The 13,884-nt window shown below is 38.5% G+C and overlaps 1 protein-coding gene across 2 annotated transcripts in view; it reads right to left on the reverse strand.

The window, feature by feature from the left end:
- The window catches only part of LOC103714786 (uncharacterized), a 23,992-nt gene extending 10,773 nt beyond the window's left edge, over positions 1 to 13,219 (reverse strand). For both annotated transcript variants that reach the window (XM_089929451.1, XM_008802194.5), the window contains exons 1-4: positions 13,039 to 13,219; positions 12,894 to 12,947; positions 11,655 to 11,759; positions 10,877 to 11,077 (exon numbers count right to left, since the gene is read on the reverse strand). In XM_089929451.1, coding sequence (XP_089785577.1) covers positions 10,943 to 11,077; positions 11,655 to 11,759; positions 12,894 to 12,947; positions 13,039 to 13,101 — 357 coding nt within the window. In that variant the 5' untranslated portion in view covers positions 13,102 to 13,219 and the 3' untranslated portion in view covers positions 10,877 to 10,942. The remainder of the gene's footprint in view (positions 1 to 10,876; positions 11,078 to 11,654; positions 11,760 to 12,893; positions 12,948 to 13,038) is intronic.
- Between the last annotated feature and the right edge of the window lie 665 nt (positions 13,220 to 13,884).

The raw sequence follows: 13,884 nt of genomic DNA on the forward strand, positions 1-13,884 counted from the left end.
AATTTCTCGAAAGAAAATCTCAGTTAGGATATATATTTCCCCCCGCATCTCCTATTCCCAATCTCTTGGTGATTTCTTCTGACTCTTTCATTTCTAGGGGTCTATTTGTTTTGCATCTCCAATTATGTTACTCCTGCAATTAATTATTATCATGTGACTTAAAATAATGGGCTTCAACTGTGAGGGTTGAACATACATTCTCAAGAATCCGATGAATATTTAAGAGAAAATAATTTTTCAGCACTAAAACAATCACTATTTACACATTACTTGATAAACAATGTTTTGCTTATGATTATTAAATATAAGAGGACATACTACAAGGGCATGACAAATTATGAATATAAAAGAGACCAAACCACATATAAAAATACAAGGATCAAGATATGGCAGATGGAGGGAAGAAAGAAAATTGAGACAACAAAAGCAACTAAATGAATTGACCATGCGAAGTGACCTATATTTTCATAAATGTGAGTTTACCTATGGCATATAATTATTTTTTTTTCTAATTTGTTACATTTTTCGCCAGTTAAACAATTTGAAACGTTCCACTCCTTGCAGCTAGAGTATAGTTATAAAGGATTCAATGTGGACAGGCAAAAGATATGATGGAGATCGGGTTTATAAGTCTCCTAACACTGGAATTTGTAGAGCAAAGTTTGCAATTTTGGACCTTACCGCCCGGTAGGGTGCCTACCATACCATACCGCCACGGTACCAAGACTTGGTTTGCCTTCCATATCGATTATCGGTACCAAAGTACGTACTATACCGACAGGTACAGGGTGCACCAATTAGGCACCGATACGGAGTGCATGCATCTATTGGCCCAGAGGTTTAATGCTTATAGGTGTTGCATGCACCTTTGGGGCTACATGATCATATCAATCAAGCGAAAACAGGTAGGCATCATCTTAGGCATACTTGCTCATTGAGATAAGATGCTTATACATGGTTTTAATAAGAGGATAAAGATTTGAATGGCTTATGATGCCACCATTGAATGGCTCTTTGCCGCATTAGGAAGAGCCTTTGCACTTGCAAATAAGAGTCCTTAGGAAGTGTTTTAACAATATGTAATGAGGCTGCCATTGCCCATTATGCTTGAAATGAAGAAAGCGTAGAGTTACTCAATCGAGTGGTTTATTTGAACATGATTAATGAATTAAGCAGTGGAAGCATGTGGTGGACTGATAAGCCGAAGAGGTGAAATAGTTTCAAAACATCGAAAGTTAAAAAATGGTTGAAAGTTCGTCTTGGAGATGGTTGACTATTCTCGGTAGTAAGTTACGTTCTAGCAATAAGAAGTTTTCGTTCATCAAAATTATAATAACAAATGTTATCATTAGACACATCAAAACAATCTTCAGGATCAATCTTCTGACAATGGTTAGCTCTCCACTGCTGGAACATTTCCACGCCTTCCCTAACTAGTCAAACAAATGCTTGCATTACTTGCATCCAATGTTGCATGGACATGAACATAGACATGAGAATCCGATCTAGTTACATTATCCAAGTTCTTGATTTGGAAAAAAGCCAAATATACAAGATACAGGGACACATAACAATGATTTTAGTTTTGTAGAGTAGAAAAATGTTAAAAGAATATATTTATCAAGTTGTTTTTCTTATATGTAAATGACCAGTGCTTCTTTGATGTTAGTGTGAAGTTATAATCTATTGTATACATATATGTATATGCATATGTGCAAGGTTCGCCGTACCGGTACCGAACCCCGTACCGGTGCCGCACTAGCATAAGCGTACCGAATGTCGGTACGGTACGGTACGCGGTACGTCTGGCGTATCGACACTGGCGTACCGATATCGGTATCCAACAGTACGGGTACAATACGCCCGGTACTGACCTGTACCGATCGGTACAGCATACCATGCATATGTGTGTATATATCTATATAAATGTATATGTGTGTATATGTATATCTACATATATTTATATCTATATATATATATGTGTGTGTGTGTGTGTGTGTGTATAAAATGGCCGCTCAACTTGTGTAGAGTTCTTCATTTTCCATGTGGGTGCTGGTATTAATGTGCTCGGCCATCATTAAAGTTCATTGCTTAATGCATGATAGAAATTTTGCTACTAAAACCTTCTATTTATTATAATTTATAATGTTGTTGTATTGCATTTCAAGAATAGTTGGAAAAAGGAGAAAAAGATCGTACCCTACGCATTGCACAAGGTAGGTATTAACGATGCTAGTATTAATGATGGGAGTTTCTGCATGGCGATTGTTGTACAGAGTCCTCCGTTCACCCTATGGATGATATTAATCTATTATCTATTGTATATATCTAAACTGGAGGCTCAGCTTGTACAAGGTTCTTCATTCTCATTTAGGTGCTTGTATTAATCAGCTTGGCTATCATTAAAGTTTATTATTAATATGCAACAAATATTAATGATATTGGTATTGATGTGCTCGGCCATCATTGAAGTTCATTATTTAATGCACAACAAAAATTTGGCTATTTAAACCTTTTATTTATCATAATTAGTTATATTGTTATATTAGATTTCAAGAACAATTGGAAAAACGAGAAGACCATACCCTACGAATCATGCAGGATAGAGGTGATCACGGGCCTTCTGGCCCGCCCAGCCCGCCCGGCCCGGTCCGAAATTTTTCGGGCTTGGGCATTGAAAAAGGGCCCGTTGGTCGGGCCTGGGCAGGAAAAGCGGCCCAACCAAAAAAATCGGGCCGGGCCTGGAAACGTTAAAAATGGCCCGGTTCGGCCCAGCCCGGCTATAAAATCCTGTTATAAATTATAATATATTAAAAAAATTTAACAAAAACCCTAACTTTGGGCTTTCCCTTCCCTTCCCTTCCCCTTCCCTCCCTCGCTGAGACTGAGAGCCGCCGCCGCCCCCCCTCCTTTGCCCCCCTCCCTCGCTGAGAGCCTGAGAGCCGCCGCCGCCCTCCCTCGCTGAGAGCCGCCGCCGCACCGCCCCTCCCTCGCTGAGACTGAGAGCCGCCGCCGCCCCTCCTCCCTCGCTGAGAGCCTGAGAGCCGCCGCCGCACCCCCCGTTCCTCGCTGAGACTGAGAGCCGCCGCCGCCGGCCCCCCCTCCCTCGCTGAGAGCCGCCCCCGCCCCCGCCCCCCCTTTTCCCTCGCTGAGAGCCTGATAGTCGCCTCCTCTCGGTGTCGTCGCCTCTTCAACGACCGGCCAGCGGCTCTTCGCGTCCTTCTCCCCCGGACGGCAACCTCCGCGGCTCCGGTCACCGACTCACAGTCACCGATAAGAGTTTTCTCCTCCTCCTCCTCCTCTTCGAGCTCGATCCCGGTAGATTTTGCCCAAGCCCGGAGAGAGAAAGAGAGAGAGAGAGAGGTGGGGGGGCAGCGAGAGAGCTCGGAACAATGGGAGAGTGGGGAGTGGGGACAGTGGTTTTGTTTTGGGTGGAGACGGGAGACAGAGAAAGAGAGGAGGGATCTTTCATCCCTTCTCTTTTTTGGTTTTGGTCTTGGTTTTCCTTCCCTCACATTGCTCCAGTAACCCAGTTCCAGCTGGGCCATCAGGAAGAAAGATCGGGGGATTGGAGATGGACTTCTTGGAGGGTGGAGATTCTCTGAATTTTCTCCTCTCAGTTTCTTCTCCCTAATTTTTTTTTTCCGGTTGGATGGTGCTTTATTTGTATTATGATAATTCTTATGAACTGAATTTTTTGTATAATTAGTTGAAGATGGCGAGGAATCAATTCTAACATGGAAGAATCTAGTGAGGATGAAGATGACGAGGAAGAGATGGAAGAGGGATTACATGGTTCGGTCATTTAGATATTCTATTAATAACTCTAATAATTATTCATGTTCAATCAACAATTGCTAATGTTTCAATTTTGTGTTTGTAGGTTTTGAGAGTTAGAAGATGCAAGGATGTTCTACAGTTTTCTATTATGGAAGTGGCTTCAAGAATTATGAACTTTTATGAACTTTTGAATGCACAAAGATGCATATTTGTTATAATGTTAATGGGACAATGTAATTTGTATTTTGTATTTTATTATTGGGTTGTAATTTTCAGCTGGACAACAGTGTTTCATACATTTTATTTTCTTTCTATTGGCTTGAAGCTGCAAATTTTTTCTTTTTTAATGTTTGTAGATATATTCAAATTTCAAAGTTTGAAACCACCACCAACACTATCTATTTAAAATAGGCTAGTTATATCCTTAACATTAACCAATTAACCAATTTAGAGAGCCCATTAAGCTGTTGGGCCATTTTTGCCCATTTCTAGATTCCAAACAAAAAAAAAAAAATCGGGCCTGTCAGGTCGGGCCTGTCGGGTCGGGCCTGTCGGGTCGGGGCCTGTCGGGTCGGGGCGGTCGGGTCGGGCCTGTCGGGTCGGGCCTGGGACCAGATTTATAAGGTTGGGTCGGGCCTGGACAAAAATTTAAGCCCGACAGTCGGGCCGGGCCGGGTCTGGGCATAGCCATCGGGCCTAATTTCTGCTGTAGAGCCCGGCCCGAGCCCGGCCCGGCCTGGGTTTTGATCACCTCTAATGCAGGACTAGCATTAATAATGAAATTTTTGCATGGAGGCTCTTGTGCAGAGTTTCTCTGTTCATCATATGAATGTTGGTGTTAACGACAAAAGTTTCTACTCGACCATCATTAAAGTTCATTGCTTAATATGGCTAAGCTTGTGTAGAGTTCTCCTTTCACCGCATGGATGTTGGTATTAATGACAAAAGCAAGGTACGCTGAATCGGTACCGATAGGCGTACCGGTGGCCTACCGGTTTCGGTTCGTACCGAAATCCGGTACGAATCGGCATTTGTTTTTTTTTTTGGGTTCACGGACATGCGCTGTGGCATTTATGACCCACGTGGGGCAGCGCGCGTTGCCCCGCACGGATGAGCTGGTAGGGAAATCGCGCAGGGAATTGCGCCCGCGCGGGGCGCTCTGCCCCGAGGGAGCACGTGGCCCTTTTCGGGCCACGCACTCTCACACCACAGCGCGCGCGCTTTCGGAATTTTAAACCACAGCGCGTGCGTTGGGGTAAAAAAAAAATTGGTACCGATGCGAACCGGCCGGTTCTCACCGGTACGAGACCGGTATGCAGCCGATACCGTTCGGTACCAATCCGAAAATAGCTGAAACCGATATCCGGACAGCTGGAACCGGTATCCATGCTGTCCGAGTACCGGTTTCAGGCTGGACCGGTCGGTACCAGGCCGAACTGGCCGGTACGGTCTGGTTCGGCAGACCATGAACAAAAGTTTCTATATGAAGCTTAGTTGATCCAAAGTTCTCTATTTGCCATGCGGACTCTGGTATTAATGTCGTCAATATTAATGATGAGAATTTTTGCTCGACCAACATCAATATTCTTTACTTAATGTGCAACAAAAATTTTGTTATTAAAGCCTTCTATTATTGTAATTTATTACATTGTTATATTACATTTAAGAAATAGTTGGAAAATGGAGCAAAAACTGTACATAAGTATCATGCACGGTCGATATTAATGACACTGATATTGATGACAAAAGTTTATACATTGAGGCTCAGCTTGTACAGGGTTCTCCCTTCTCCATATGGATGTTGCATTAATAATAGAAGTTTCTATTCGACTATTATTAAATTTCATATCTTAATATGAAATAGACATTCAGTTAGTGAAGCCTTCTATTTATTATAATTTGTTACATTGCTAATTTTATTTCAAGAACGGTTAGAAGAAGAAGAAAAAATCGTACCCCGTGCACCGCAGGGGTTATATGCTAGTTTATTATCTTACAACCATTATAATGTCACTCATTTCATTTGGAATATGTACTTGTTGCCTTATATGTTGAAAAAGGTGCAATGCTAGTAAATTAGGTGATGATTCATAGACTTAAAATTTTTTCACCAATACGAATGATTGATCATTCGTAATTTGCTGTCTTTAGTCATGCTTAAGGTTGTTGGCATCTTGATAACAAAATACAAGTGGAAGAGAAACAAAAATACATTATCATTTGTTTAGAGTAAGCATAAGAAGTATGGGAAGCACATTATGTTGTAATGTGAAAGAACAAAGCTTATTTCAATAAAAATTACTGGCATTAAACTGTATCTACATAATTGTTATCAAGCATATTCATGAAAGTTAAGTGAGTTAGGTTGATTTTGAGTTTAACTGAACTTAGTGCGTGTACCCCCCAAACCCAATCCCGACTCTCCCCCCAGTATTCAAATCCCATTTCGCCAGGTTTACCGAAAAATAGATTTTCCAAAGATATCCCTTTGCTTAATTGATTTTCCAAAAATTTACTTAAAAACATTCCATTGTTGAATTCGATTCTAGTCATGCATCAAATGCGTCAAAGAATCTAGCCATTCCAATTCACATTCCAACCCATTCCGATTCCGATTTCGGTGGTGAACCAAACGCACCCTTAGTTGAGAAGGGCCAAGCTAGGTTGGGTCTTATCAAGTTGAGTTAGGGCAAGCTGGATCCAGTCCAGCCATGTTGAGTCATACCAAGTCAATAGAACAAGTTAGGTTAGCTTGACCAAGTCACATAGGTTGGCCTAGCTGTATGCAAGTTAGATCCTTGGAGGGCTGAACTCTAGTTGGTGTTGTTCAGTAGAACTAGTCTTTCCCATGTTGGGCATATTTCTACCACGACAAACTCCTAGAAGTGATTGCTTCAAACAATTAGGACTTTGTTTATGTCCAAGTACGGAATCTGAACTATTCGAGTCAACATAAAATGGCTCCTAAAGAAACAATTTTGAATTATCATTCAAGTAAAGCCTTTGCTAAGGCTAAAGGAAGCAAGACCATATTGCACATTTTTTATGTGTTGAAAGGTATTTGTTGAGATTGGTGCTGCTTACTTCCTCCATGTTTCTTAAGATGTCAATATTTGTAGCAAGGATTCAAATACCGGTATCGGGCCTGGCATTGATTTTAAGCTAGACCAGTATGGGGGCTTGAACTAGTCTCATACCAAGATGGCTAAAAAAGATTTTTTTTTATTTTTTACATTTTCATGAGATTTTTTGGTTTCTATGCATGATAAGGATATCTATTGAAATGCATGACAATAAATTTTAACCATAAATATTAATAATTCATAAGAGTAAAATATTGATCAAGATAAAAACAAAAACCACCATATTGTAGGGGGCTATCCACCCTACAATATATCCAAAATTCAAGAAAAATGAAAAAAATATGACAAAGATTCCTCTTATTTTTTGGTCATTGCCAAATTTTTGGAAAAAAGAGGATGAAAGGCCTCTGACATAGACACATAGGCCGAAACAGACAAAATCAGGGATCTGGCTGCATAAGGTTAGGGTGCAAGTATGGAAGAAAAAGGTTAACATAATTGAGCTGCATAAGCGATAGGTCAAGGATGCTTGCAAGTAAGAGATAAACTAGAATGTAAATACTACCAGGATAAACTCGATAGGACTTGAACAAGACCTCTCCTACCTTGGATGAATTGGAACTCTCTAGTATTGCAATAAAAAAAAATATATATTTATATATTTGATTTTATGATAATTTTGAAGCAAGAAAATAAAAAATGACTAAAAACCTAACTCATAGAAGGCTTTGAATCTGAACCAAAAATCGAAAGCAAGAAGCAAAAAAAAAAAATCTATAAGCAAACTAATCTATGATAATTAGTTGGATTTTCACCAACCGAACCTCTTGCCAATCAGAGTCGCACCAATCTTCACTTGGGCTTTTCACATTCCATTGACTACCTTCACACAAGGCTTTCTAGAATCACATCAAAAGAAAAGAAATCTTTCGAATTGCATGAAGGCTGCTAAAAGTCGCACCACAATAAGGCGAAGTCACACTACCAAAGACAACACTCAAAAAGGGCTTCTAAATTCAACTATGGTCAAGATGGAGCACATGACTATTTATAAAGGAGGTTTCCTAAAGCCTATAGGCTTTCCTAATTCTTCTAGGATACAAATTATCTAGAGAACATAAAGAGAATAAAAAAAAATAATATTCTAATCCAAAAGGACTTCTAACTACTCCAATAAGTGTCTCTAGAAGAAACAAATAACAAAACTTGAATAAAAGTACTAGACAAAATCGTTTTTAACTTTAGTGGACACGGATTGACATTTTCATAATTAACTACAACTTCGCCAGCAATGACAAATCTTCAATAAATCAGCCATAACTTTCTCATATGATCTTTAAGTGATCCAATTCCACTTGCATTAGAAAACTTAATTGTTGTAGAACACAATGGAAGTAGTTTCATGCTGAAATGTTACATGTTCTATTTTTGGTGATTTTTAAAGTTGCTGCTATATATGACACTTCATTGCAAATATTTAAGCTTTATGGGAACTTATGAGTCAATGCCACCACTTATTCCATCTTGCCCATCAATTTAAGCTCCCTAAGGTCGCCCATGATGCTTTGATGCCTCTCTTTTGGCCTTAGCATGATTCTTAAGGCCCTCCCCTAAATATTTCTAGTCTGCATCAACCTCACCTAAACAGAGTGCCCTCCCAGCCGATCCACCAGCACCCCGTTCCCACTGGGAGCTTCCACAACTCCTCTCCTTCTCCCCTTTTTCCCTTTCTCTCTCTTCCACTTTCACCGAAAGGTCAAAAGGAACAAGCTCTCACGAGATGCCTGAAGGCACCAATATCCCTATCTAGCCTCCTATCCTTGCCACACCATCAAAAATCTAAAAGAAATTTCTTGTAGTTGGGATGCCCTTGAATTGCTTGAAACTGGGTTCCGTGCTAGTTGGTACCACACCATTTTGGCCCGGACGCACGAAACGAGCGTCATAGTGGCTGAATTAGTGTCTGTACTAGCCAGTACCGGTGTTTACCAACCCAACCTAGTTCAGGATTCCTTATTTTTTTTTTCACTGATTTCAGCAACTCAAAAGGCATCCAATGCTGTAATCCTACCAAAATAGTCTGTTACAGGTTCTATCATACTGTTCTAGTGGCCTTTAAAACCTTGATTTGTTGATTTCACTAACTGTAGAAGCTGCTGAGGGCAAGGTCCAAATTGTTATCAATATGTTACATTATCTATTTATTATTTAATCCATGTTAATCATTCTCATGGTGTTTAATCCTTTTTTTCTTCAAACAGATTATATCAAGGTTCATCGTCTCGATACCAGACCCCGTATTAGTATCGCACTAGTACTGTGTCAGTACGGTACGGTACGAAATTTTTCAGCGTACTCAGAATCGGTGCGCCACCTGTACTAGATACCGGTACGGTACAGTGTGCTCCATACCATCCGGTTTGGGTTGGTACGGCGAACAATGGATTATATTACTCTTGGTAACATTATTTTGGAAAACATTAACCATAACTTTAAAGCATTAGAGGATAAAGGTTATGTAGCAGTTATACAATATATATTAGTTATTCAACCAATTAACTATCTTTTCAAATCATGGTACGCCATACCAGCCCGAACCAGACAGTACGGGGCATACTGTACCGGTTTGGGATCGGTACTCGGTACGGATGGTGTACCGACACTCGGTACGTTAAAAAAAATTTCGTACCAACACTGTACTAGTGTGGCATCGGTATAGAGTTCGATACCGTAATGACGAACCTTGGTACAAATAGTGTATTAACTATTGCATTTTCAGATAGCAAAGATGCAGCTAAGTTCGAGCAAAGGAGCAGCAATACTGATCATGCATCCAACCAGATCTGAAACTTCAGTAGAATAGAGTTTTATTGCATGCCATGCATGCACATCTACAATATATAATGAGAACACTAAAGCTAAGGGTGAAGCTAGACTCCCACAATGCGAAGCCTCCCAAAATGGTCTTTTATTAGTAAAAAGGTCCATATAAGAAGTTGTGCATGCTAGAGAGGGAGCAAAGCATGCATCTTGAGATACGGATTCAAACAATCTATCTTAGCTTGAAATACATCTCTCTTTTTGAACAAGCATAGGTCCCATTTCTCGATTCTTAAATGAAAAGATGAGAAAACAAAAACTCTTTACAAATATCATCACATAACAAATTGTGGAGCCCCAATCCTAGGTAACCTATTTGTTCCACCACACATCCAAAATTAATATATTTATTTATTCTTAAAAATTAGTAATATATTATGTATTATAATCAAGTCATACACATGTCCAATACAATCACAATTCAAAAGCCATCTATTATTTTCATCATGTGCGTAGCATGTGAATGGAGCCACATGTGAAAAGAAGAAGGAATTTTTTCAGCCTCACTGTTTGAGCCAACTAATGTATTGAAAATCCACATATCATCCATATTTTTAAGAGTCCCTCACATATATTATATATAATCTGACAGAAATATAGTTCGATACTGCCTTATGGCCTTCCAAAACAATACAGATTATTTCATCTTTTCGAAAGTTTAAATGGACTCTTTGAATAACTTTATATTTTAAAAAATGAAAAGAGAAAATATAGCCGCTCATCAAGTCTTTCACATGGAAATCACGTGTCAAGATCTAATCTATTTATAAGTAAACATAATTATACAAGGATGCTAAGTGCACTAAAAGGTGCATCAGCATGGGTGGAAATGTAAAACACAACAGCACTAAACTCATCATCTAAATTTTAAAACTTAAACAGAAATCCAGATAAAAGAATCTTATATTATTTACAGTTATTGTACAGGTAATTCATTTGCTCTATACTAAAACACAATTGCATTTTAGTGTGAAGTTACATCCAGATGCAAGAGTTCAAAGTGGTTCTGTGAAAACAAAGACATAGCATGATGACTAGCGCAAACTTGTTTTGCATAACAAAGAAAGACAAGTAGCTAAACCAAAGGAAGGGGAACCCAAAAAAGAAGAAGAAGAAGAAGAAACTTCAGGTACCTGTACACAGTTCTCATAGGTCCAGCTCAGCAAGAAATGGCATGCAAAGGATGAGTATTTTGGAATTCAGACATTATCTGGCCAGAACTCTCTGAAGAAGGCTCGTTCAAATTCCTTCTCTTTCATTTGCTCCTCTTCTTGCTGCATCTTCTTAATCCTTTTAGAGACTGACTTTTGTTTTTTCTTTGATTGCAAGTTTTCCTAATGAATAGGAGCACATACACCATACTTAACTTCATGCTTGTAGTTTTATCAATAAGAAAATGAAAATGTCTAATAATTGGAGCAAGGTCAAATAGCAATAGTTGCAAAGTTAGAGGATATGTTCAAGCAAGAAATTGGTAGAAATAATAATAAGACATGGATGCACATAGCAAAAAGCAACTATTTAGTTCTTTTTCAATTACATTAGTTAAACACTATTTTGAGAGGTGAAAAGTGCTCTATAAAAAGAATTAGCTAATTAAATAATTAAAGAGCTGTTTGAAATGTAAATTCGAGCAAGGATCTTGCAATATCTGTTTAGTACTTAACTGGTTTAAAAGAACTTCATATTTTAACTTTCAACAGTCACATTGAGTTGTGCTGCTTTGTTTCCATATTATATCAAAATAAGGGAGAATATTATTTTACATTTCCTTTATTTTGCACTCCATAGGAATGAATATTCAACTAGCAAATGGTATAACATCTTCATATTTACAAACTTTGGACACTTAAGGAAAAGAAGAGAGCAAAGAGAAGCTGATATGTAGGAATTCACAAGTTCATTTTGCACCTTAGAAGTAGGATCCTCCGGAAGCTTCTTCTTTTCCTTTATTTTCTCTGCACCAAGACCACGCTTATTTTTCTTCACATGAGTTTGCAAAGGTTCTAACCTTCCCTGTTCCATGAGTCCATGATTTTTTTGGGTAAGGACCAGTCCATGATTTTTCAATGCTTCCATCATGAAAACGAAAAAGAACAGAAGAACATACGCAAGAGCAGGAAATAAATAACATCACTATGGTAGTAAGGCATAAAGAACATAATCAGCATCGAGCACATACCTGCTTTGCATAAGATGGCCAAAGAAAATGAGCATAAACACGTCAAAATAAGAAACATTTAGGAACTTGAAATCAAGAACAAGATGGATATTAGACTCCATCAGGACCAGTTGATAAATGTTTTAATATGGGGGATCACATCCACCTTTTATGTACTAAATCCTCTCAAATTCATAATTATCTTGCCTTTTATTTTCAAAAAAAGAAATGAATTAAATCAGAAATAGTAAGCAGAAATTTATGTTATGGAGTACTGGTTTCAGCATGAACAATAAGTACAATCATACTTAATGCAAGACACACTTTATCCATCTACAGCATGTATTCTCTGCATAGCCGACATGTTTTACTATTGGATAGTTATGCTGCCTGCCCAAGTGACCTCGCATTCTCAGTTAAATCTTTTATGATGACCTTTTCCTTCAATGCAGGATCAACTTAAATTCCTGATCCCAGTAATGGCATAAGCAAAAATACTGATCAATCGAACAATTCATTTTGTATCTAGATGTGCATGCAAATTATAAAATCTAGATGACACACAAGAATGACTCAACCCAATCTCTAAACGATACCTGAGGGCACAAAATCCCCAAATCTCAAATTATCTTAATACATTCTCATAAAGAAAACATTCAAATATCATAATTCAAACCTAACAATGCTCCAAAGTAAGGATTTCTAACAAACGACCGGACAAGAATAACACCCCTATTCTCACTGAGAACCTTAAAGGAAATAAAAAAGACAAAAAAGCGAGCAAAAAACCCTAGAAATTAAGAACATCCTAATTCAGCGAAGAAAATCCAGTTGTTCCAAATACCACCACCAAAATTGCAACAAACTGAATCAACGAAATTGCACGGATCATAACCAAAAATTCGTACATAATAAGAGAATAAGATAATCTAAGGGAACATTAGAATCACAGAACAGGAACTAGGATCAAATTTGAGAGGAATTCTGACCTGCTCGGAAGCACCAAGACCGGTGCCCTCCTTCCACCCGCATTTCCTGAGTAGCTGCAGAAATTAGATGCATCGAACGTTAGCTCAGGTGCGAGAGAAGAGTAGCAGAAAACCAAGAACCCTAACGACAAAGAGGAAGGCGGACCTGAAAGCCAACGTTGGAGGAATCGATTGCTCGAGAGCTGGAACCCAACTCCTCGTCCCCCATGGCGATGATTTTGCCCTTCGTCGCTCCTCGGCAGCGCGAGGTTTCGCGTTCCGCCTGATTGCCGATTTATTTATATACGTCGGCGGGCAGTTCGCGTACTTAGATTAAAGTCGGCGTAGAATGGGGCATCTGATTTGCTTTTATTTTTTTCGCTTTTCTAAAATTTATTTTGAGTTAGACTTATAAAACATTTACTTAAAAGAACCTTATATTGTTGGCTAATGCGGCTTAAGGTTGGTGACATTACTCAATCTCATATTTAGGTTATGATTTTAGATCCTAATCAAACCTATTAGCTGATAGAATCAAATCGGGTTGAGTCGATGGAAAGGATTTTAGACCCAATGGATCATTCAGGGGTTTAGGGTCAGGTGTGACCCAAGCCTTTCGAGTTCGGTTCGGAATCAAGCTGGTCCAAGTTTGGAGTTTCAATCGAACTTCTAGCTATTTCGGTTTAAATAAAATATAATAATAGATAATTAAATATAAATTCATAAAAAATGAAATAAACTAAAAAGGGACAACTTAAATTTGAATTTTTATTCAAAATTTTTTAATTTCATCAAAAATAGTTGATCATTCTTAAGTTTAAAGGCTATGCTTTTTTAATATTATTTGTTGGTATACTTAGGGATATTATAAATATGGATCCACTAAAATAGTTAATAAAATATGAGCGTTTAAATATAATTAACTAAAAATAAATGAAAGAATGAACTTTTTGAGATTAAAAAAAGGGAATTAATTTCAAATAAGAGTTCATCCAATAAATTAGCAAAGATA

This window comes from Phoenix dactylifera, chromosome 3, assembly GCF_051530095.1.
Source record: "Phoenix dactylifera cultivar Ajwa chromosome 3, Ajwa_hap1_PhDact_Kaust_v1.1, whole genome shotgun sequence".
Taxonomy (NCBI): domain Eukaryota; kingdom Viridiplantae; phylum Streptophyta; class Magnoliopsida; order Arecales; family Arecaceae; genus Phoenix; species Phoenix dactylifera.